General features: G+C 41.7%; 1 protein-coding gene and 1 long non-coding RNA gene across 2 annotated transcripts in view; one reads left to right on the plus strand and one right to left on the minus strand.

Moving 5' to 3' along the window:
• The window catches only part of HGF (hepatocyte growth factor), a 69,942-nt gene extending 69,313 nt beyond the window's left edge, over nt 1-629 (minus strand). The window contains exon 1 of the mRNA XM_030559810.1: nt 410-629. Coding sequence (XP_030415670.1) covers nt 410-485 — 76 coding nt within the window. The 5' untranslated portion in view covers nt 486-629. The remainder of the gene's footprint in view (nt 1-409) is intronic.
• Nucleotides 622-22,826, plus strand: LOC115650245. The gene is made up of 3 exons (XR_004000043.1): nt 622-664; nt 19,269-19,505; nt 21,163-22,826. It is a non-coding gene; the product is annotated as an uncharacterized LOC115650245 (long non-coding RNA).
• Nucleotides 22,827-24,619: the final 1,793 nt, after the last annotated feature.

Below are 24,619 nucleotides of genomic sequence, written 5' to 3' on the forward strand. Positions count from 1 at the left end.
ACGAAAAATCATTGGCACAGACAGTATAATATTTCCTTCACTACTGCCTTTCACACCAAATGATCCCTAGTGCTCAGAAACTATTCTCCAGTAGTAGATCCCTTCTCCCTCCCTCAGTGCAATCTGTGTGCAGCTTTCAACTTGCCAGAGCAGAAGGCTTGTTCCACTAGAAGTGACACTTGGTTTGCAACTCACCATTTGTGTGCTGCAACCATCTGGGAAGGAGTAGGTATGTGTGTTTGTATTACTGAGGCAGGGATGGCGTGGGTGGAGATTTTTCGACTTTCTCTGTATCATTTCCCAAAGGTTTGTAAGTAGTGCACATTTCCAGCCACCATAATAAATGGGAAAAGGAAAGAAAAGGATGCAGAAAAGAGAGATCGCTGGCAAAGTGAGAGAAAAAACTAACCTGCCAAAGGGATGGTGATGGGAAGCAGCAGCAGCAGATGGAGCAGCAGGACCGGCAGGAGTTTGTTGGCCCACATGCTGCCGCTGGGCTGCCCAGCAATTCGCAGGGAGGAGGAGAGGAGATGGCTCGTGGAAGGACCCCTGTGCACACTCGGTCACTAGAGGAGGCTGAGTGAGCCGCGCTCCTTTTTATTGCGATGATCTAAGTTTGTTGTGTGATTAACTGGAAAGATCTGAGTCCCAACTCCCTCTTACGGTAAGAAGTTGTTTAACAACATCCCCTCTGCCGCCTCTCCCCCTCCCCTGCACCCAGCCGGAGCTGCCTCCTCCCCTCCCGCCAGCCAGCTGCCCGGCAGGCAGCTCCCGCGGCAGAGGGGTGCAGGGCGCCTAGGCGAGCTGCAGCGCCCCGTGCAGGCGGGCTGGCAGGGCGCTCGCTCAGGCCGGGGGCGGCTCCGCGCTCCAGGGGCCTGACCCTGCTCAGCTCGCTGGGAGCTTTGCCTTGTCTTCAGCGGCCCGGAGCGCGGGGCAAAGGCCGGACTGGAGCCGCGGGGTGTTCCACGGAACCGAGGTTTGCCCCCAAGGGGGTGTGGGCGGCATGGACAGCAGCTGGACCCTTCTCCCCACAGCCCCTGTCTCACCTGCGACCAGACCCCGTCCCCTGCCTGCCTCGCCAGCAGCCAGACCCCCTAACCCCCCCCATCTATCCTCTGCCTCGCCAGCAGCCAGACCCCCTAACCCCCCGTCTGTCCCCTGCCTCGCCAGCAGCCAGACCCCCTAACCCCCCCGTCTGTCCTCTGCCTCGCCAGCAGCCAGACCCTCTACCCCCCCCGTCTGTCCCCTGCCTCGCCAGCAGCCAGACCCCCTAACCCCCCGTCTGTCCTCTGCCTCGCCAGCAGCCAGACCCCTTAACCCCCCGTCTGTCCCCTGCCATGCCAGCAGCCAGACCCTCTACCCCCCCATCTGTCCCCTGCCTCGCCAGCAGCCAGACCCCCTAATCCCCCCCATCTATCCTCTGCCTCGCCAGCAGCCAGACCCCCTAACCCCCGTCTGTCCCCTGCCTCGCCAGCAGCCAGACCCTCTACCCCCCCGTCTGTCCCCTGCCTCGCCAGCAGCCAGACCCCCTAACCTCCCCGTCTGTCCTCTGCCTCGCCAGCAGCCAGACCCCCTAACCCGCCGTCTGTCCCCTGCCTCGCCTGCAGCCAGACCCCCCTAACTCCCCGTCTGTCCCCTGCCTCGCCAGCAGCCAGACCCTCTAACCCCCCGTCTGTCCTCTGCCTCGCCAGCAGCCAGACCCTCTAACCCCCCATCTGTCCTCTGCCTTGCCAGCAGCCAGACTCCTCCCCCCATTTCCTGCCTCACCTGCAGCCAGACCCACCCAGTCCCCTGCCCCAGCTGCAGCCGGACCCTCTAAACCCCCTCCATCTTTCCCCTGTGCCACCTGCAGCCGGACCCTCTAAACCCCCTCCATCTTCCCCCTGCCCCACCTGCAGCCGGACCCTCTAAACCCCCTCCATCTTTCCCCTGTGCCACCTGCAGCCAGACCCTCTAAACCCCCTCCATCTTCCCCCTGACTCAGCTGCAGCCAGACTCCCCTATATCCTGCCTCACCTGCAGCCAGATCCTCTACCCCCCATCTGTCCCCTGACTCACCTGCAGCCAGATCCTCTACCCCCCATCTGTCCCCTGACTCACCTGCAGCCGGACCCTCTTCATCCCTCCATCTGTCCCCTGCCTCACCTGCAGCCAGACCCACCCAGTCCCCTGCCTCACCTGCAGCCAGACCCTCTAACTCCCCTTCCTTCTGTCCCCTGACCCACCTGCAGCCAGACACCCCATTTCCTGCCTCACCTGCAGGCAAACCCACCCAGTCTCCTCCCTCACCTACAGCCAGACCTCTCCCCCATTTCCTGCCCTACCTGCAGCCAGACCCCTCCCCCCAGTCCCCTGCCTCATCTGAGGCAAGACCTCAGCCAGAAGCCCGCCTCCTGCCTCACCTACCGCCAGACCCCCCTCACCTGTATTTAGACCCTCCTGTCTCACCTGCTGCCAGGCCTCTGACTCACCCCTCCATCTCCTACAGCCAACCCCCTTCCCCATTCTGCAGCCAGATCACCCCTGCTCTTTCCTTAATCTTCAGCCAGACCCCTTACCCGAACTCTGCTCCTTCACCTGCAGATAGATCTTCCCCCCTCCAGGCTGCAGTCTCACCTTCCCTCACCTGCAGCCAGATCACCCCTCCTTCATTCTCTTTCGCTCACCTTCAGCTAGACCCCCAGTCCTCCTCCCTGACAAGCAGTCATATCGCTTATTTCAATCAAATTCTCCCACTGTCCTCAGACCCATGACAGCAGCAAGGCAGATAGAAACCCTTCCTCAATTCCCCCGCAACAATTACCCCAGTTTCTTCTTCTACACGCCACCCCCACTCTTCACATGCCCTGCAGCCTGAACTCATCATCACCACCAGCCAAGTTCCAGTTCCCTAAAATTGTAGGAACTCAAAAGGGCAAATCAAAAAAGTCAAACACAAGCTGGTCTGGTGCAATTAGAAGAAACAGACAGCAGAATCCAAAGGCGCGTTTATCTTCGCATCTTTCATAGGCAAATGTCAACAATTTTTTTCTATCAAACTTCAGTGTTATTTACACTGAAGCAATGTCATTAATGCTCAATTTAGGTTGTAGATCAATTTAGCAAATAAAAATCTAGAGTTCAGAGTAAAGGGAATTATCTGTTCTGGCTCCTGCGCTGACCTTAACTCTGCCCTCTTATCCCAGGAACCCACCCTCTCTGTCTCACAGGGCCCTCTTTTGCTAATATTTGTGGGGCACAGACAACACAAGCAGGCAGGAAACCATAATTCCCTTCATTTTCCACAAACCATCCAGAGACTTCCACATGTTGCCATGCCAACCTTAACAGCATCCATATTCAGTCTCCTTGTATTATTCAAAGACACCCTCTCCCCCCCTTTACCAGCTCCTATTATCTGCATTAATACTGCTCATCATTTTTACCCCTATCTTTGTCCCACTTACCAAATGCAAGCAAATAGGGTGAGCTAAGGTCATATTAGCGCGTAACAACAACAAAAAAAGTCTAGTGCATATTTTGGGGGTTTAGTGTGCAGGTGCTGGATGGTTTTGGTGGCCTTTGATATACAGGAGCTCAGAACTGATTCGTCTTCTGGCCTTAAACTCTATGACTCTGTCAAAAAAAATGGCCTTTTTTCTAAAACAGAATATTTTTGGAGAAAAATGAATTTCCATTTTTGAATTCCCCAAACATTCAGTTTTTTCTTCCTCCTTCCATTTTATTTTTCACAGTGGTACAATGGAAAAAGGAGTCAACAAAGAGGAGATAAGTGAAGTGAAAGAAGAAAATGGGCAAAGGAGGCTGTGCATCTAAAAAAATTTTAGAAGGAACATTTTTGCAAACAAGTTCAAATTAAAAAAATGTTCCTTTTCAAAACTTGCAAAATGAAAGTTATTTCTAAATTTTTCACAAAAAAATGACAGTTTTTCAACAAGGTTTAATCCCTACTCAAGCCTGAAAGTATCAGGAACTACCACTACCCATTCTACACCCATGGGCCTGACACCCTTCTTACCACCACCAAACCTTCCCTGCCATATCTCTGTTTTGGTTAAAGCCTCTGCAATCTCATCAACCCTCCCAACATGAGCTAGACCTCTACCTTACCCATATGTACCATCTCAGTAAGTGCTACAAACCACTACCTTTGTCCCACCTACCAAATGCAGGCAGGGAGGGTGAGTTAAGGTCATATTAGCATGTAACAAACATTCTAATGCATAATGCCTGTTGTCTTGAAACGGCTATACTATAATAAGTAATAACTGATTTCTGGTCCCTCTCTCAATAAATGGTAACAAAATAGATGGCAGTGGAAAAACAAGACCTCAAACCACTCATCGTCTAAGACTCACCATTTTATTGTATTCTGTTCCCCATCCTTGATTGACCATTTAGGGCCTGATTTTTAATACCCACTTCCTCTGTTTTGTGCCTTGCAGATGCAAATCGTGACATGTAAACATCCATTTACTGGATTAACCAATTCTGCAAGATTCTTAGGGCATGAATCTTGTTTTAATACTCGTTTGTAAAGACCTTGGCCTACTTCTGATGCTATATAAACAATTAATGTATTTTTTCCTCCTGCAAACTAATGAAAACATTAATATAATCCTGATGGATGGTTAAGATAATGTGGTGAGCAGGCAGAGGTGCGGGACAGAGTTGAGGATGGTGTTGGAACCTTGACTGAGAATTTACTCACTCTTCTTTAAATTCCATTGTTTTGTTTATTCAGACTGCGATTTTTCTAAGTCCATAAGGAAGCTAGCCACCAAACTCACCTTGAATTTCTATGGGATTTGGACACCTAAACTCCCTTATTATCTTTTGAAAATTCCTGCCTTCAGTATTTTTTTAGTCTACAACAAAAGTCTTGGTTTTGCTAAATTGTTTTCAAATATTTTTTAAAGAAAAAAAAATCAAGAAAAGACCAGATATTTATTTAACTTGGATAAATTTTGAAAAGTGTTCAAGTGACGTAGGAACTGAAGTCCCATTTTCAAAACTGACTTAGACATCTAAGTACCATTGGGGATCTGTGTGTAGGAGCCTAATTGCCACTGACTTTCAATGAGACTTAGGCTCTAAAACTAAAATTCTCAAATATATTTAGGTGCCTATCTGACCTTTGAGTACTTTACTGCTTTGGGGAAGGAAGGAAGGAAGGAAGGATGGAAGGAAAGGTGCACCATTTAGGCGCCACTGACAATTTCAAATCGACATTTTGACTCAGGTGCCACCTAACCATCATGGAGGTGACTAAATCTCATAGGTGTCTACATCTCCTGCAGTCCACATTTTCATTTGCATGCCACAGCTAATGAGCAGCTGAGAGCCCTGGTTTAAACTGAAGTCCCAGAGGCCCCAGACCAGGATTCTTAAACTAGGTGGTGAAATACATGGCCCAATCTTGTGGACATGCTTTGAATACACACAAGACCTGATACCTATCAGACCCCACAGTAGGTGAGCCAGAGGAAAGTCACTAATAACTGGAGGGGTGTATTATTATTAATTATTTGTATTGTAGTAGTTCCTATGAGCCCAAGTCATGGACTAGGACCCCATTGTGCTAGGTGCTATACAAACCTAGAACAAAAGATGGTCCTTGAAGGGCTGGTCCAGGCACCGGCAAAGGAAGCAGGTGCCATGATGGCAGTCCATCTGGTATTGGGGCGGGACGTTCGGGTCTTCGGCAGCAATTCGGCAATGGGTCCTTCAGTCCCTCGCTTCCTCTTCAGCAGCACTTTGGCAGCAGCTCAATCAGGGGTTTTTTGTTTGTTTTTTCCTTCGCCGCCTGGGGCGGCAAAAAAGCTGGAGCTGGCTCTGGGTCCTTGCCCCAAGAAGGCTTACAATTTAAGCATATTTTCCTTCAAATTAATTAAATTTCATCTTAAAGTGCAGATATTCTCTGAAAGGGAGTCTGAAGAACAGAGTTTCGTGCTTATAATGTCTCAGTGATTTCCAGATCAAATTTGTTCTTACAGGTAGAAAGAGGAATAAAGATTTAAATATGCTGTAGCTTAACTAGAAGTTATGGGTTTGATGCAGGAATAGCTAGGTGAAAATCTATGGACTCTGCTATGCAAGAGATTAGACTAGATGACCATAATGCTCAGTTTTGGCCTTCGAGTCTCTCTCTCTCTGTCTCCCAACCCTCCAACCACCACCCCACAATTGCCAGTCTTTCAAATTCACCCTGATAACACTGTTCCCATGATATTGCCAGGGTTAAAGATGATGTATTTGGAAATTAGCATAACAATCTTGTACAGGATGTTCAAAGAGAAAAGAATCTTCCTCATTTTACCCTATATGTATTGACTCTGAGCTGCTAATAGGAGTAAATAGTTGGAAAAGTTTATTTTGCTTGGTAAAGTAAGCAGACATGAGCAAAGATCTAGCTGAGCAAATGCATAGAAGTTGCTATTTTTTCACAATCCTTTATCTGACCATAACCACACTTCAATCTGTTTTTCAGATATAGCATCCAGTGCAGAAATATCAAATATTCACAATTTTGGCCTTAACAAAATTAGCCTTGACAAAAGATACTGAGTCCAAATTAAGTTTAAAGGGAAGCATATTTAGTCACACGAACCACCTAATGTGTTCAAAGTAAATTTTAAAAAAAAAATTCTTGGCTTACATATTTAATGAAGCGTATGAATGGTTTGTGTATCACTGTGGGCCATGTATTGTATGCACTCCATGGGGAAAAGGTTGCAACAGCTCCTCCAGGAAGTGAAAATAGTAGGAGATGACTAAGGCAAATCACTCAGGTTATAACACTTCTAGAGAAGTATCACCTCCTAGGGAGGCTCACGTATTATGGCTCAAAATGATAAATTGGAGAAGATGGGGATTAATATGCGAATTGGAAAACAGATAAGGAATTGGTTAAAGGGAAGACTACAACAGGTCATACTGAAAAGTGAACTGTCAGACTGGATCAAGGTTACTAGTGAAATTCCTTAGGGATCTGTCTTGGAACCAATCTTATTCAACATTTTTTTTAATGACCTTGGCGCAAAAAGCAAATAAAATAAAATTTGCAGATGACACAAAGTTGGGAGGTATTGCCAATAGAGAGGAGGACCAGAATATCATACAAGAAGATCTAGATGATCTTGAAAACTGGAATAATAGAAATGGGATGGAATTTAATAGTGCAAAGTGCAAGGTCATGCACTTATGGATTAACAACAAGAATTTTTGCTATAAACTGGGGTCTTATTGGTTGGAATGGAAGAGGAGAAAGACCTAGATATATATTGGTTGATCACAGGATGACTATGAGCCATCAGTGTGATGAGGTTCTGAAAAAAAGCTAATGCGATCCTAGGATGCATCAGGCAAGGTATTTCCAGTAGAAAAAGGAAATCTTTAGTACCATTATACAAGGCACTAGTGCAACCTCATCTGGAATACTGTGTGCAATTCTGGTCTCCCATGTTTAAGAAAGTTGAATTCAAACTAGAACAGGTGCAGAGAAGGGTTTTTAGGATGATCAGAGGAATAGAGAACCTACTGTATGAGAGCAGACTCATAGAGCTTGGCTTGCTTAGCCTAATCAAAAGAAGGCTGAGGAGAAATATGACTGCTGCCTATATTTACATCAGAGAGATAAATAGCAGAGAGGGAGAGGAGTTATTTCAGTTAAGTGTCAATGATGACACAAGAACAAATGGATATAAACTGGCCATCAGCAAATTGATTGACAGAAGCAGGGAGTGGGTAACAGGAGATGGACCATTCAATGATTACCTGTTCGGTTCATTCCCTCTGGGGCACGTGGCATTTGCCACCATCAGAAGACAGGGTACTAGGCTAGATGGACCATTGATCTGACACAGTGTGGACATTCTTCTGTTCTTCTGTTCTAAGTTTAGACTTGAAATTAGGTGAAGGTTTCTGGAACAGCCTTCCAAGGGGAGTAGTGGGGACAAAAAAACTAACTAGCTTCAAAACTGAGCTTGGTAAGTTTATGGAGGGGATGAGACTGCCTATAATGGCATGCAGCAAATCTGCAACTGCTAGTATCAAATATCCCCAATGGCTGGTGATAGGACACTAAATGGGGAGGACTGTGAGTTACTAAAAAGAATTCTTTCCCAGGTATCTGGCTGTTGGGTTTTGCCAAAATGCCCAGACTCTATCTCAGGGGTAGGCAACCTGCGGCATACGAGCTGATTTTCAGTGGCACTCGCACTGCCCGGGTCCTGGCCACTGGTCTGGGGGGCTCTGCATTTTAATTTAATTTTAAATGAAACATCTTAAACATTTTAAAATCTTTATTTACTTGACATACAACAGTTTAGTTATATATTATAGAGTTATAGAAAGAGACCTCCTAAAAACGTTAAAATGTATTACTGGCACACAAAACCTTAAATTAGAGTGAATAAATAAAGACTCGGAACACCACTTCTGAAAGGTTGCCGAACCCTGGTCTATCTGATCACCATATTTGGGGTTGGGAAGGAATTTTCCCCCAGATCAGATTGACAGAGACCCTGGAGGGTTTTCATCTTCATCTGCAGCATGGGACACGGGTCACTTTCAGGTTTAAACTAGAGTAAATGGTGTATTCTCTGTAACTTGAAGTCTTTAAATCATGGTTTGAGGACTTCAGTAACTCAGGTTCTGTGGTCTACAATGTACAGGAGGTCAGATTAGATGATTATGATGGTCCTTCTCACCTTAAAATCTATGAGTCTATTTTTACTGTCTTTAAAAACAGGACAACATAAGACAGGGAAAAGAAAAGTCCAGTGCATAGATTGGGATAACTACATGCCACAAAATCTCATTTAGATATTAAACTAGAGTCCACCAAGATCAAAGACAACTCTAATTTACAAACATTCTTACTTCTTCATCCGTATGTTTTTGCATTAAATTCCATATATTCTTTTTCAAGAAGACACTGGAGCACAGGCTCAACTCTTGGGTAGATATAGGACTGGATACTGTTCTCACTGAATTCAATCGTAAGGGGCGGGGGGCTAAGTGGGCTATGTATGCATACATATGTATGTATTTATGTATGCACTTATTTAGGTATCAGAGGGGTAGCCGTGTTAGTCTGGATCTGTAAAAGCAGCAAAGAATCCTGTGGCACCTTATAGACTAACAGACGTTTTGGAGCATGAGCTTTTGTGGGTGAATACCCACTTCCTTAGATGCATGTAGTGGAAATTTCCAGGGGCAGGTATATATATGCTAGCAAGCAAGCTAGAGATAACGAGGTCAGTTCAATCAGGGAGGATGAGGCCCTGTTCTAGCAGTTGAGGTGTGAAAACCAAGAGAGGAGAAACTGGTTCTGTAGTTGGCAAGCCATTCACAGTCTTTGTTCAATCCTGAGCTGATGGTGTCAAATTTGCAGATGAACTGAAGCTCAGCAGTTTCTCTTTGAAGTCTGGTCCTGAAGTTTTTTTGCTGCAGGATGGCCACCTTAAGGTCTGCTATAGTGTGGCCAGGGAGGTTGAAGTGCTCTCCTACAGGTTTTTGTATTATGCCATTCCTAATGTCTGATTTGTGTCCATTTATCCTTTTCCGTAGAGACTGTCCAGTTTGGCCGATGTACATAGCAGAGGGGCATTGCTGGCATATGATGGCGTATATTACATTGGTGGATGTGCAGGTGAATGAACCAGTGATGGTGTGGCTGATCTGGTTAGGTCCTGTGATGGTGTCGCTGGTGTAGATATGTGGGCAGAGTTGGCATCGAGGTTTGTTGCATGGATTGGTTCCTGAGCTAGAGTTACTATGGTGCGGTGTGCAGTTACTGGTGAGAATATGTTTCAGGTTGGCAGGTTGTTTGTGGGCAAGGACTGGCCTGCCACCCAAGGCCTGTGAAAGTGTGGGATCATTGTCCAGGATGGGTTGTAGATCTTTGATGATGCGTTGGAGGGGTTTTAGCTGGGGGCTGTATGTGATGGCCAGTGGAGTCCTGTTGGTTTCTTTCTTGGGTTTGTCTTGCAGTAGAAGGCTTCTGGGTACACGTCTGGCTCTGTTGATCTGTTTCCTTATTTCCTCGTGCGGGTACTGTAGTTTGAGAATGCTTGGTGGAGATTTTGTAGGTGTTGGTCTCTGTCTGAGGGGTTAGAGCAGATGCGGTTGTACCTCAGTGCTTGGCTGTAGACAATGGATCATGTGATGTTTCCGGATGGAAGCTGGAGGCATGAAGGTAGGCATAGCGGTCTACAGAAACTACAGAACCAGTTTCTCCTCTCTTGGTTTTCACACCTCAACTGCTAGAACAGGGCCTCATCCTCCCTGATTGAACTGACCTCGTTATCTCTAGCTTGCTTGCTAGCATATATATACCTGCCCCTGGAAATTTCCACTACATGCATCTGAGGAAGTGGGTATTCACCCACGAAAGCTCATGCTCCAAAACATCTGTTAGTCTATAAGGTGCCACAGGATTCTTTGCTGCATTTATTTAGATTATTTAAGCATCTGTCCTATATTCTGAGTGTTTTGTAACAACTTAATAAAAAAAAACTTAAAACAGTCAATGACGTTTGTCTTGTCATTGTGTTAACAAAATAAAAAAACTACCCCTTTTCCCATTTAATTGCAACACCCTCCAATCATATCATTGATTCTCCATCTGATTGACCCACTTCCACACCACATCTTGTAAAGAGAAAATGTATTTTCTTGTGATCATTAATTGTTCTTTTCATTAGTAGTTGTATAGTATTAATTATTTATAATAATTATTATTAATTATTATTAAGGCATAAGGCAAATATGGTTACTTCCATAGAGGAGTTCCATTAAAGTCAATGGGGCTCCATGCAGGAGTAGTATATTTGCAGGTATAAGTATTTACAGGATCAAGCCCTTAAAGTTCAGGCCTGTTCTGAAAAAATGGTTATGTAAAAATTGCAGCAGATCTACTTCTTGTGCATATTCAGAATATATATCTATTAACTTAGGAGTTAAAAATAGTACTTCTGTTCTGTTTTGTTTCTGTTTCATTCACTTCTTTTAGCTCTGCAGTGCCAACACAGCCAAGAGAGGGTAAACACCATCAGCTGAATTGTGAAATAAATTCCAATCAATTACATCTGTGTTACTCATGTCTAACTTGATCTACAGAACCTTTTCTACTGATTCTGATGTGTAAGAATGAAAAATCCCTGCTTGACTCTTAGATCCAAGGATCAATTTGTGAGGCTGGCAGTTAGAAAAACAAACATAATTTTACTTGCAAAGTGAGTACCTTTGATATTGATTAATCTGAAATGAGGGAATAAACACGGAACCCCATAACACCATAGTTACTATATAATTATAGTGCTCCAGAAGTACAGCTGCACCAATGCAGCTGCGCCACTGTACCGCGTAGTGAAGAGGCTACCCACACCGATGGGAGAGCTTCTCCCATCGGCATAGGTACTCCACTTCCTGAGAGGCGGTAGCTATGTCAATAGATGAAGCCCTGCCATCAACATAGCATTGTCTACACCAGGAGTTCAGTCAGTATATCTGCACTGCTAAGTGACGGAGTTACATCAACATAAGTCTGTAGTGTAGACCAAGCCTAAGTTACTTTCTAGAGGATAGTCGCATTGTACCTTTTTAACATTCATATATTCAGCCATTTGTCAGTTAACCTTAATTTACTCTTATGTATGTGTGTATGGTTAGGTGTTAGCAAAAATTATTTAACCAAAATCAATGCATTATTAAGGGCTATACGCATATGCTGCGTGAGTCAAACGTCCAGCATCCTTTATGCTGAAAATATGTTAAAAACTCTGTGTAACCTTTTATTCTTGGCATATGAAGAGATCATCAAGGACAAGAGAGTGTTTTGCAGAGCTTTGCAAACTCTTATAATTGTTGCAAGCTTGTTAAAACTAACATGGTACAGGTATCCAAAAGCCTTGGTAGGTTTAAAATGCACAGAAAAGGAAAATTAGGGTACATCATGTCATAAATTTGGGGAGTTTCCTGTCTATGGTAACAGACTATGGTACACATATGGTTAATAGTGAGTTAATATTTTTTGGGGCAGACTATACTCATAGACTCATAGACTCTAGGACTGGAAGGGACCTCGAGAGGTCATCGAGTCCAGTCCCCTGCCCTCATGGCAGGACCAAATACTGTCTAGACCATCCCTAATAGACATTTATCTAACCTACTCTTAAATATCTCCAGCGATGGAGATTCCACAACTTCCCTAGGCAATCTATTCCAGTGTTTAACTACCCTGACAGTTAGGAACTTTTTCCTAATGTCCAACCTAAATCTCCCTTGCTGCAGTTTAAGCCCATTGCTTCTTGTTCTATCATTGCAGGCTAAGGTGAACAAGTTTTCTCCCTCCTCCTGATGACACCCTTTTAGATACCTGAAAACTGATATCAGGTCCCCTCTCAGTCTTCTCTTTTCCAAACTAAATAAACCCAATTCCTTCAGCCTTCCTTCATAGGTCATGTTCTCAAGACCTTTAATCATTCTTGTTGCTCTTCTCTGGACCCTCTCCAATTTCTCCACATCTTTCTTGAAATGTGGTGCCCAGAACTGGACACAATACTCCAGTTGAGGCCTAACCAGCGCAGAGTAAAGCGGAAGAATGACTTCTCGTGTCTTGTTTACAACACACCTGTTAATGCATCCCAGAATCATGTTTGCTTTTTTTGCAACAGTATCACACTGTTCACTCATATTAAGCTTGTGGTCCACTATGACCCCTAGATCTCTTTCTGCCATACTCCTTCCTAGACAGTCTCTTCCCATTCTGTATGTGTGAAACTGATTGTTCCTTCCTAAGTGGAGCACTTTGCATTTATCTTTATTGAACTTCATCCTGTTTACCTCAGACCATTTCTCCAATTTGTCCAGATCATTTTGAATTTTGACCCTGTCCTCCAGAGCAGTTGCAATCCCTCCCAGTTTGGTATCGTCCGCAAACTTAATAAGCGTACTTTCTATGCCAACATCTAAATCGTTGATGAAGATATTGAACAGAACCGGTCCCAAAACAGACCCCTGCGGAACCCCACTTGTTATACCTTTCCAGCAGGATTGGGAGCCACTGTGACCTCTGATTAGGTCAGTTTAATCTTTGCCTGTCTGTATATATTGTTATATGTTTGATTAAGCAAAGTTATCTGATGACTTATCAATAAATGAACCATAACATAGTCAACAATAATATACCTGTCACTATTGTGCCTCCTTTAATACATGGGTTCTAGCACAAACCCAGAGTGTTGTCACACTTACTGAATGTGTATTCTTTTTCTTTGAAATGTAGTCTAAAAGCAATAGGCTACCTGGCCTCTTCCCTCTGTGTTTATTACCCACTGCCTCTGGAAACCTATCTTTTCCAGAGTGATTTAATTTTTTTAGTTAAAATATTCAAATGTAGTAATATTTTTGCATGCATTTTGAAGATTATTTATTACCAGAGAATCCCATCTTCCATTTTAAATTAAAAAAAGATAGCCTCTATAGTTGTGGAGAAAAGCTTGGAAATGTGAACCTTAAATGCTCCAACAGAATAGTCAAATAAAAAGAATCTAAAATGGAGGCCTGACTCATGATTTTTGATCTCCTGAGTTTGACAATATTGCTAACCTTACTCTGAGGCTACATGTGGTGCTAATAGTATTGTCATTGAAATGAAGAAAAAAAGCATTAAAAACCAGAGAAATATATTTAAAAATAAGACACAGACTTGGCCCAGCAGCTGTTAGAGAGCCAATGAACCTCTTCTTCCCATCTGACTCCTTCATAACAGAAACATCAGTCTGAGAAATAACGAGAAAACCTCACCAAAAAAAAAAAATGATGCTGGAAGAAAAGTTGCAGATGTTACATCACAGAGACATTAATAACGAAGGTTAATGCAATGGATACTAAACTAGAGGAATACATTGGCTATGCTCAGAGAATGTCTCCTCCCTTTTACAAAGCTTCTGCCAGTTTGAGACAGACTTCCTATACATAAAGACCAGGATTAAAAATCCCATATAATTTTTCATTGACTTCGTTGGGCTTTGGATCAGGCTCAAAATGCAAAATTCTGACTTTACTGTTGATATCTCTCAGATAGAAAGTTTTGAAGTGTGCCCACTTTTTGATAAGAGAATGAATGAAATGCACAGAGGAGAGTGAGGTTTAAAAGTTGATGGCTTATGGGATGAGTGGATTTACTTGAAAATCCAGAGACACATAAAAATATTAGACCTGGAAATTCCAGAGGATGAAGACTTACAGGGTCAGCTTGTCAAGAGTAAAATATCTAAGCTTAGATATCAAAGAAGATCCTTTGTACCTAGAGCGCTGTTAAACTATTCAACAAAAGACAAGATGGAGGTGTAGTAGTTGTCATGCAATCCCTCAGACTTGAAGGAATATTAATAGCAGCACTGAAAAAAAACAAAAAAAAAAAAGAAGAACTCACAAATGAGGACCATAAAGTGCTGATATTTCCTGATTTAAGCCTGGCAATCCAAGGGTTATAAGCTCACAAAGACATCAGAAAAGGATGTTATCAGTGAAGGAATCTCAGACTGAATTCTTTTCAAGAACAGGTCATCCTGTACTTCAATTGAATCAAAGACTCCTGGTTTGCCATGTGATCTTTGCAGTGCAGCTACTGGAAATTAACCAGGGAGGAAAAGGAGACATTTGGCTGAGGAATCAGGACAGGAACTCTCAGAAGAAGAGTAAAGAAAACTTGAATTTCCTAGCTATTTGTGCTCTTTATATTTCCATACATTGTTTATCTGTTAAAATGCTTAACCACAATTACTGAACAACACTGAACATGGTGTAACCTTGGGTATACTTGTTATGCAACTATTGCTTTGCAACTATTGCAAGGTCTGTTGCTTTTCAGTTCCATTCAGTTTCTTGTACTGCACCCATCACCAGGGTATCCAAGTGCCTACTGACACACTGCCCATCCACACAGCTCACAGGAGCAGTATCCCCTGTCTCTCTCCATGGCTTCCTGCAGCAAAGCTAGCCAACCCAGACTCTTGTAGGAGACTTGTACTTTAGCCTTTCAGGGCACAATGTTCTCAGTGAGTATTTACAGGGACACAGGAAGCCTTTTCAAAACAGGAAAACCATTTATTAGTCACCTGGCACACAGAATCAGGAAGTCTTTAGGTTAAGACAGAGAAAGGAAGGTTAAAGCATATTCCAAGACCATTCTGGTTAGCCAGAGTCCCAGCCAAGCTGTAGTGAACCTCATTATTCAGGCTCTGTGTCTTTGACTGACCTGCTTCATCAGATGCCTGGACAGGCTTGACTCCTTCCAGTAGCCAACTCTTATCCCCCCATCGCACACCTTCCCAGCCCTTTGTTCTTGAGCTGGGGGATGCTGCTCAGCTTCCCTGTTGAGAGATGGGAAAATCCATCTACCTCCATGCCATTGGTTACTAGGTGTCAATGTCCTAGTGACTGGATTTGCCATTGTCTTTTCAGATTTTCCACTGAGGTGGGGCTGATTATCTGATATTTTTGTTTAGTATTCAATGTTACTTAGAAGACTTTCTTGGAAATAGCATCTTCTGAACCAATATACATCCTATATTTATCTTCCCAGGATAAATTGTAAGTTCTGTTACACAGGAGAATGGCAATTTTTGTACAGTTTCTACTGGTCTCAGATTAATCTATTTTGATGTACACAAGATTGTTCATCGCTTCAAGTCTCTCTTTTGCCATCTAAAGTGATTTCAGCTCTAAACACAATTTAACAAAATGAATAATGGGCTAAATATTTGAAATAGAAATGGGCTGTCCAATTCCAAATACTGCAAGGCTTCTGTGGTTTGTTTTGGAGGGCTATACATTTCAACTGTGCAAAATATATTCTGGGTACAGTAAACTGACAAACTATCGGTTTTCACCTGTTTTGAGGCAGCAAATGTGCAGTGGTTCAATTTAATTACGTTTCATTAGTAAAGAAAACAATAAAGAACCTTGTTCTTTAGTTGATTCTTACCAATCAGGTTATATAACTCCAGTTTTGAATAAAATAATCTCCTTCCTGCAAACACTTGGATTTCCATGCACTGTTGTGATTAGCTACATCTTAAAATAACATTCCAATGTACTTCTTCACTGTTAAGGATCAATAAAGTCTTCTCATGGTCGTATAAGATTATTTTATGCACAGAGCTTTCAGTTATGGAACCATTACAAATAACCCAGTGATAAATGTGAATTAAACCCCTGTTAGCATTGGAAGACAAATAAGCTGGGTCCCCCACTTGTGAAAAACTACATCTTGACCTTTTTTTTTTTTTTTTAAATAGTGCCATTTGGTATTTATCTGCATCTGGTATTTATTATCCAGGACTGAAATAGCTGGTAGGCAACCTGCATTTAAGGTGATCCATGTCCCAGGGATGTCTCATATGTGGTCCCATTGGAAAAATTGGTATGGAAAGCTGACTCTAAATCTGGAAATAAATTACAATGATTAACAGAAACATGCAACTAACTGATACAATGAATGTTGTATGTCACAATTTAAAAAAATTCTAAGCACAGATTACATAGGTAAACCACTTCTATGCAGGGCTTCTATGAGCTATATGGGATTTAAGTTGAATTTTTTAAAATGAATTATATAGGAAAAATCATTATTACATAACAGTAATGTCTTCCAGTCTTTTAGTGATTTTTTTAAAAAAACCCTTCTTTTGGATCATAATAGAGACAAAAAAGTTTTAATTAAATATGACCAATAACAACAAAATTATTTGCAAAAGTTAGTTAATGAAGAGTTGTGACACTAGGAGCAAACCTTAGTCTGTACAAGCAAAACTAAAAGACATTTTAATTGAGTAAGGAGTTTTATCAGGTTAGAAAGAGGGATATTGCTATGCCAAAGCCTGCATTAACCCTGTGAGCATACCCCGTGTAAGCTAGTAAATTCAAAGAACTATGTCACTCCAAAATAATTTACAAAATGACCAAGTGAGGTACAGACTACTGTGGAAATAGACATATGTAGAACCGACTAAATTAGTTAATTGCAAATCTGGATTCTGGACAAACCAGTCTATAATGACCAGCTAGTCTTTGTGACATTATTTTAAAAAGTGAAGGCCGGGCACAAAAAAATAACATTCCAAATGGGAATGAAAGGTCATCTGGCAGGCAAAAATTCCTGTGCACTGGATGTGGCTGAAAACATACATCAAGAAACTGCCCAACATTTGGTCAAATATGCCATAAATGCAGAAGCGAAGAAAAAACACTGTTCAAAGAGTGTGTTATATAGTTAAAGCCAAGAGTGGCCACATGTTTAAAGAACAACAAAGCAATGACATAGCTTTCGTAGTAGGTAAAGTCGCTACATAGCAAACTGTCTGAGAATGGCAAATGCAGCTAAGTGTTAATAGCAGTGCTGTATGTTCTTAAACTGAATACTAGAGCACAAATGAATTGTTATTCTAAGGAAAATACATAATACTGTAGCTAAGGAAATGGTACTATAATCTAAAGCCATATTCTGGATTTAAAAGTGTGAAAGGACTAGTAAGAGTTAGAACTTGTTGTCAAAACCAATATCACTTAACGTGGCAAGGGTAAGAGCAGATGTATCTTCTGTGTTAGGCTGGTCTACGCTGGGGGGGAGGATCGAACTAAGATACGCAATTTCAGCTACGTGAATAGCGCAGCTGAAGTCGAAGTATCTTAGATCAACTTACCTCTCGTCCTCACAGCGTGGGATTGACATCCGTGGCTCCCCCTGTCGACTCCGCTACCGCCGTTCACGCTGGTGGAGTTCCGGAATCGACGGGAGCGAGTTCAGGGATGAAATATATCGCATCTAGATGAGACGCGATATATCGATCCCCGAGATATCGATCGCTACCCACCGATACGGCGGGTAGTCTGGACGTACCCTTAGAAATGGAAACCTGTATAGTCCTGAAGTTAGTTAAAAGTGCATTTGCTGTAAATGCCACAAAATCACAAATACAAACAGGGAACACAGGAGAATTCTTAGATGTCTTCCACGATGTCTGGATGAATACTACAATAAGAAATATAAATCACTAACTTCAGTGATCCAATCACCCAGAAAAATTCCACTTGCCCTAATAGATGTATGAGAAAACTTGAACTCTATAATGTAGAAAATCTGTGAATTATTGGAAAACCTAATAAAAAGGGTATGCATCAGTTCACACAATTAAAAACAAAGTAATGAAATGTGAACATTGTCTGATGACAAGAAGTGGCAGAAAAATTCCCAGAAGTAAAAATAGTCTTAGTTCTAGATCCAAGACAAATATTCTGGGAAGTAAAGTTAGATAAATCCAGCTCTAAGCTTGTGACTTCCCATATAGACATTATGGATGGGATCCTCAGTTGGTGTGAACTTTCGTGGTTCTGTTGAAGCCATCTGAGGAGCTGCCCCTGTAACTTTAAGCAAATAACATTTGGTATTAGTTCTGTTCCCAAGGCATCTCACAGTAATTGCACAGAACTTTGATCGATCACAAGGTGTTGAAGTTATAACAAATGATGTTTAAATTTGGACTTGGGACCTTAAAAACACAATGCAAGATTTAGACAAGTTTTACAGAGAGCAAGAGAAAGACATGTAACAATGAACTTGCAAAAGTTAAAAGTGGGGGGCCCTAGAGAAAGGTCTCTATATTGGACATAAGTTGAGCAAAGATGACGTAATTGCTGATTCACATAAAATGCAGGCAATGATTGAATATACACTCCACAATGAAAGCAGATCAACCGATATTTATGGAGATGATAAACTCTTTGATAGAATGCATTCTGATCTATGGTCAATAAGCCATTTGGAGAACTGCAGAAATTGGAAAAATAGGCATAAATAGGCATCTGGGCAATTAAAAACACTGGTCACCAGTCTGACAGTTTTAAAATCTGGTGATTTAATTATGCCAATTGCATTAATAAATGCATCTTCCAAAGGACTTAACACAAGCTTTAAGCAGAAAGAGCAGTCAGAGGTATTTGAACTGAGATCTCTAAACAAGGGAGAAAGATTTTTGATCATAGACTGAGAAGGAGATGCTGCCCATTGTGTTTGATGTCTTAAATTTCCACCAATACGTAAATGAGAGAGACAAGATACACAAAGAAACTGGTTCAGGTGTTTTGTAAAGTGAACTTAAATAATCTTTAGCACCACTTAGAATTCACCATGTGATGTCAAGTCTGCCAATGTAGGATCCCTATTTAGAATTGTGACAGGATGTTCCTAACCTTTGCAGCCCCCTGCTGGAGGCCCCACTGCTCTGCTACACCGCAGCTCAGGAAACAGTTTTCTGAGAGGAAAAGAGCAGCAAGTAGAGAAGCATACGGGAAACAGTTGTTTTGGGGAACCATTGAGATCGAACAACTAGAAGAGCTAGGGATCAACAACAGCCAATCAAGACCACAGTTGATGACAGGTATTCAGGAGGAACCTTGCTGATATAAATCTGGAGAGGAAATTAAGTCCCAGAAGGGTAAGAACAAGGAATTATTTCTATTTGAGTTTGTTGTACACCAGGAAAGGGTTGCACTGTGTGACCTGGCTGGAGGACTGAGTCACAGAAGACCCACAGAGGTGGTCTGGCAGCCTGCAGAGGGTGCTGGGAGCTGAAGAGACATTAGGCCTGATTTTCTGAGAAGCTGAGTAACTGCATCTTGTATTGATTTTAACTAGAAATGTGTGTGCTCAACACTTCTGAAAATCAGAGCCAGTGTGGCTACCCTTACTAAAGTAAGGATTCTCTGCACCTTGAAGTCTTTAAACCATGATTTGAGGACTTCAGTGGCTCAGACATAGGTTAGGGGCTTGCTGCAGGAGAAGGTGGGTGAGATTCTGCAGTCTGCATTGTGCAAGAGGTCAGACTAGACGATCATAATGGTCCCTTCTGACCTTAAAGTCTATGACTCTAAAATAGTAAAAATGAAAGTGATATTGATAAATATCACATTTTTATAATGAGTGCCCATTGAATTCCACAAGTTCGTATCAGAACTGATCAGGAACTTCGTAAAAAAAATGTTTTTTTCACTGGAAAAATGTCAGTCAAAACTGAAATGATTTGTGGGAAAGTACTGACATCTCTCCCGATTCAAAACATTTTTGAAAAAAAAAAGTTTTGAAATTGTTCAAAACATCCTGTTTTGATGTTTTCAAAACAAAAAGTTGTGTTTTCTGTTTCAAAACTGTAGTTCATGTATAGTTAAAAAGAAGTTTAAAATATTAAAAACATTAAATGAAATAGAAATTAGCAAAATGTTTTGATTGAACCAATCTGATTTTTTTTCAGTTTATCGGATCACAAACATATTCAAGATCGTGACTTTTCACCCCAATTTGGGATGGGAAAATCATTTTCCACCCAGCTCTAATTATGATTACAAACAATCCCGATTCTTAGGAGTTCACTAAGAACAGTTCCCTATGCAAGAAGATAATACATTTACCTAAGGGAGCTGTATTACAGTTGCAGAGGAAACCGTAATTAATCCTTCCCTAACTTTTATGTATTTAAAATCTTACTGATGTAGAGTAGCTTGCATTACACATACATGTGTTTGCACATGTGAGCATGTATGCATGGGTCTAATGCACGGCTGGGGTAGGGCCCTGCGAATGCAGACATTCTGATTTTATTCTTAAAACAGCCACGACCAAGTTATTTCATCTCACTGTGTCTTTATCTTAATGTTTGCAAAATAGTTATAATTATTATTACCCACATCATGTATATGGTGTTATGAGGCTTCATTCATACATTAAATGTTTGAAGACTGTTTTGAGATCTTTGATGAAGGCTGGTGGAGGTGTATAATTATTAATTACATATATTTTAAATTAGAAATCCTACAGGGCAGGGAATTGTCTCTTTATGTTTGTGCAGTGTGGAACACAATGGGGTCTCCACTCTTAAGTGGGACCTTCGGGCACGACCATAATACCAATGTTTAATAATAATTAGAAGTGGATCTCTTGCTTTAATTGACATGGCATCCAACACATGGCATGTCAATTAAAGCAAGAGATCCACTAAAACGCATGGCAAATACAGTGTGTGAAATCCTGGTTCTATTGTAATCTTTGACATATTCTGTGCTGGTTGAACAATTTCTTCACTTTTTTGTGGTCTGTAGTTTTCTTCCAGGTATTTTACAAGATTCTTTCTTGAGTCTTCTACAGATGAAGTAGACACTTCTTGAAGAAAATTCAAAAGAATACTGGATATGAGAATAGATATTTCCCAGGGGAGTAGTCTTCAGTAAACCAGCAAACTCCTTTCTTAAACAGTCAGATATATGACTGGAGTACGGGTCTCCACAGATTGTACATGAAAATCAGATGGACATGGGGAAAATGATCCAATTTTGCCAATTGTAAGTTTGATCCATGTGGTACACAGCTGTTCTTTATATGAACAAATTCTTGAGAAGCTAATTTGCTGGAAGCAAAGTATGTTTCTTGAAAGCTATGGAAAATATATCACAGTGCTTTAGCAGTTTTTATTTGCCCGTTACCATTGATAATGTACAGCATTTCATGACATAAGATATTGGTTTGTCTCTTTTAAGATGGTATTTGAAAGCTCAGAGAAGTGGTAATATGCAACATGTTTTGGAGGATTGCCTTTGCTGAACAGTGCAGCAAATGGGAATGTAACGACTAACAACCACAGAAAACTAGCACAGAATGCCTAAGAGATGGGTGCTAATTCCTAATATATGGACGAGACTGTTCTAGAGGAGTTCCTTCTTGTTTTAGATTGATATTTTCAAGAGCACCCAGCATTGGCCTAATTCTGCTTCCATTGCAGTTTTTGGTTATAAACTTTCATTGACTTAAGCAAAGTTAGGTGATTGCTGAGTGCTTTTGAAAATCCCAGCCTTAATAATTTACTATACAAGTATGAGATTGGAACATTACTGTTTAAGTGACTCTGCCCATAGTTTGTTTCTACCTGTCCAATCCCAAAATTACTTTTCAGTACAATTCAGTAAAGCACTTAAACATATGAATTGGAGCCCACGTGGGCCAGGTCCCCAGGCTGGTGTAGATTGGTATCACTCCATTGAAGTCTACAGAGCAATGCTGATTTACATCAGTTGAGGATTTGACTCCTTCTTAATCTTATTCTGCATTCTTTCTCTCTGCCTTTGATGATATTAGTGTGTGGTCCAGTCTCTCTCCAGAACCCAAGAGCAGTTTCTGCCTTCAGCTCCATCAGGATACTGAGTTGACATGGGGCTTTCATGTCAGAGGTGTATAATGCACTCTTGGAACAGCTGTAATGGGAAAGCCCCAGACTGTGTGAAAAAGGAACACGCCAACCTCACTAGGAAAACCAACAATCTGCTAGCCTCCACAATCAGACACCAAATCTATGAGGAGGCAAGAGGGAAAAAGATGAAGAGTGAGGCAAGAGGATTGCTGCAAGGCCATGGAAGGGGTTGCTTTTCTATCCTAGTGTGGGCTTGATAAAGGTTTGAGGAAATGGCAGAGGTCCTACTCTTTTCCAAACCAGTTCAGCTATCACTAGTGAGCATGTTTTTAAGTTTATTTCCTTAGCTGGTGTATTTTTGTTATGAAGGCCAAAGTGCTAGATTTATTACTTATTTTAGTGTACATGTTTGCCAAGGGCACGTAGGGCTCAGGATAGGCACCTTTTTAATATTTTGTACAAATCTAAATCGATGAATGAATTAGGTACCTAAATATCTTGCTCTGTTTTCATTTTTCAATCCCTTTTCAGCTCTTGATGAAAGATGCTGGGAAATTAATTTCAAACCTTACTTCAAATAGCAATTTTTTAGAGTCTTAAATTCAGAATGTTTTCTGACATATTAATGCATGTAAATTTTGTCCATCATGAAAGGGTTTTCTTCCTCTTTTCCGCTTCTGTTTTCTTAATTATATTTTTAAGTATATTTTATACTTATATTTTACATTCTCAGTCCCTTTCCTTTGCATTATAACTGCTCAGTGACATTCATAAATGATTAATGATTTGACGGCTTGTGCTGCTTTATAGCATTAAAGCCATTGATATACCTTTCCCTTGAGGTCAATTATCCTATGGAACAATATCCTTTACCTGCTGCATCAAGGTTCTGAAGCTTGGCTGTAAAAGCTGGAGTTGTAGTACTTGAAGAAATCCAGAATACCTAACTTGGAACTACAGGATTCTTTCAGCCCTAATTTCTGTTTCCTAGAAATAACTTCATTTCAATTGCCGTTCTGTTTCAAAACGTAAAAGGAAATAGCACCAATTACTGTTATATAAAGATTTGTCTGTTGTAGCATAGTTTACTGAAAACAATTGGGTGGGAGATGTGCCTCCGTGATGGTTTATGTGTAATTTGGTTCAGTTATAACCTAGTCAATGCATATTATAAAAGCATCATGTGTTTTTAAAACTATAATTTAGAGCCCTTAAGGAAAATGTAGAATTAAGCAGCATGTATATTGTGAATTTCTTGTTAGACCTATGACCATAAGATTGTAGAAGAGTGCAAGGGACAATAGGAGCTATTAATAGTAATTACTGAGCAAATAAAATGTTAAACCCACAAGTCTTGAGTACTTTGGCTATATTGTGATGTTGCCTATATTGTGATGATATTTTATACTTATATAGGATCTCAATCTGCTTTACAAACATTAGTTTAGCTTAAAACCCCCTGTGAGTTACGTATTTTGGCCCCCATTTTATAGATGAAGAAACTGAGCACAGATGGCTTAAGAGACTAAGAGCTGAGGGCATTCATCTAAGCACCTCACAATACTTCAGTACCATGAGTTAGTCCAACTGACTTCAGTGGAATTACTCATACTTGTAAGGACTCCTCTCATGAGGATGTGGCCCAGGAGATTTGGCTAAGATCACACAATTCATTTGTTACAGCAATGGGAACAGAATCCAGGTCAGTCTTCTGGGAGATTAATCACATTCCTCTCAACCTTGAACTCTGCCACTGTGTGAACAAGCTATCAAAAATTTACCACAATGTGGAACAGTTGGGTTTTGTTGCATGACGTTCCATAAACAAGAGATTATAGTATTTTTTAATATAAAGTTCTCGGAGAAGTTCTCCTACATTGTTGATCAATTAAATCAGTTTCGTAATCGTTTGAAGATGGGAAAGGGTCACTACCCAGGCGCCTGGAGGACTGGGGAGAGGTTGTGGGGTGGACAGTATCTCTGTACTAGCTTCTTGGAGAGGAGGGACTTGGGAGGAATAGTTGACTCCAAGTTGATCCCAGTTCAAACAATGCAATCCAAAATGGTCCTCCAATATTAGCAGAAGGCACCCTTCCCCCAATTCATGCAACACTCCCTCTATCCCTCTAGTATAATTAGTACAGGCCGTCCCTACGTGCAGACTCTGCTGTATGTCTGCCTGGCCCAAGAAGTCCCACACCTGCCCCTTTCCTTCTGGCAGTTCTGAGCCCTTCCTTTCCGTGGTTCAAGGCTTGTGAATGAAGACTCAGGAGCTGCAAAGGTAGTGTTTGGATCAGAGACGACTTATGCCTGCTGATACTGGAGGGGGGCACAATGTAAAGGGGGACCATGTGACCACCCCATGTGTTTCATCT

The sequence above is a fragment of the Gopherus evgoodei genome, chromosome 1 (assembly GCF_007399415.2).
Source record: "Gopherus evgoodei ecotype Sinaloan lineage chromosome 1, rGopEvg1_v1.p, whole genome shotgun sequence".
In the NCBI taxonomy this organism is placed as follows: Eukaryota; Metazoa; Chordata; order Testudines; family Testudinidae; genus Gopherus; species Gopherus evgoodei.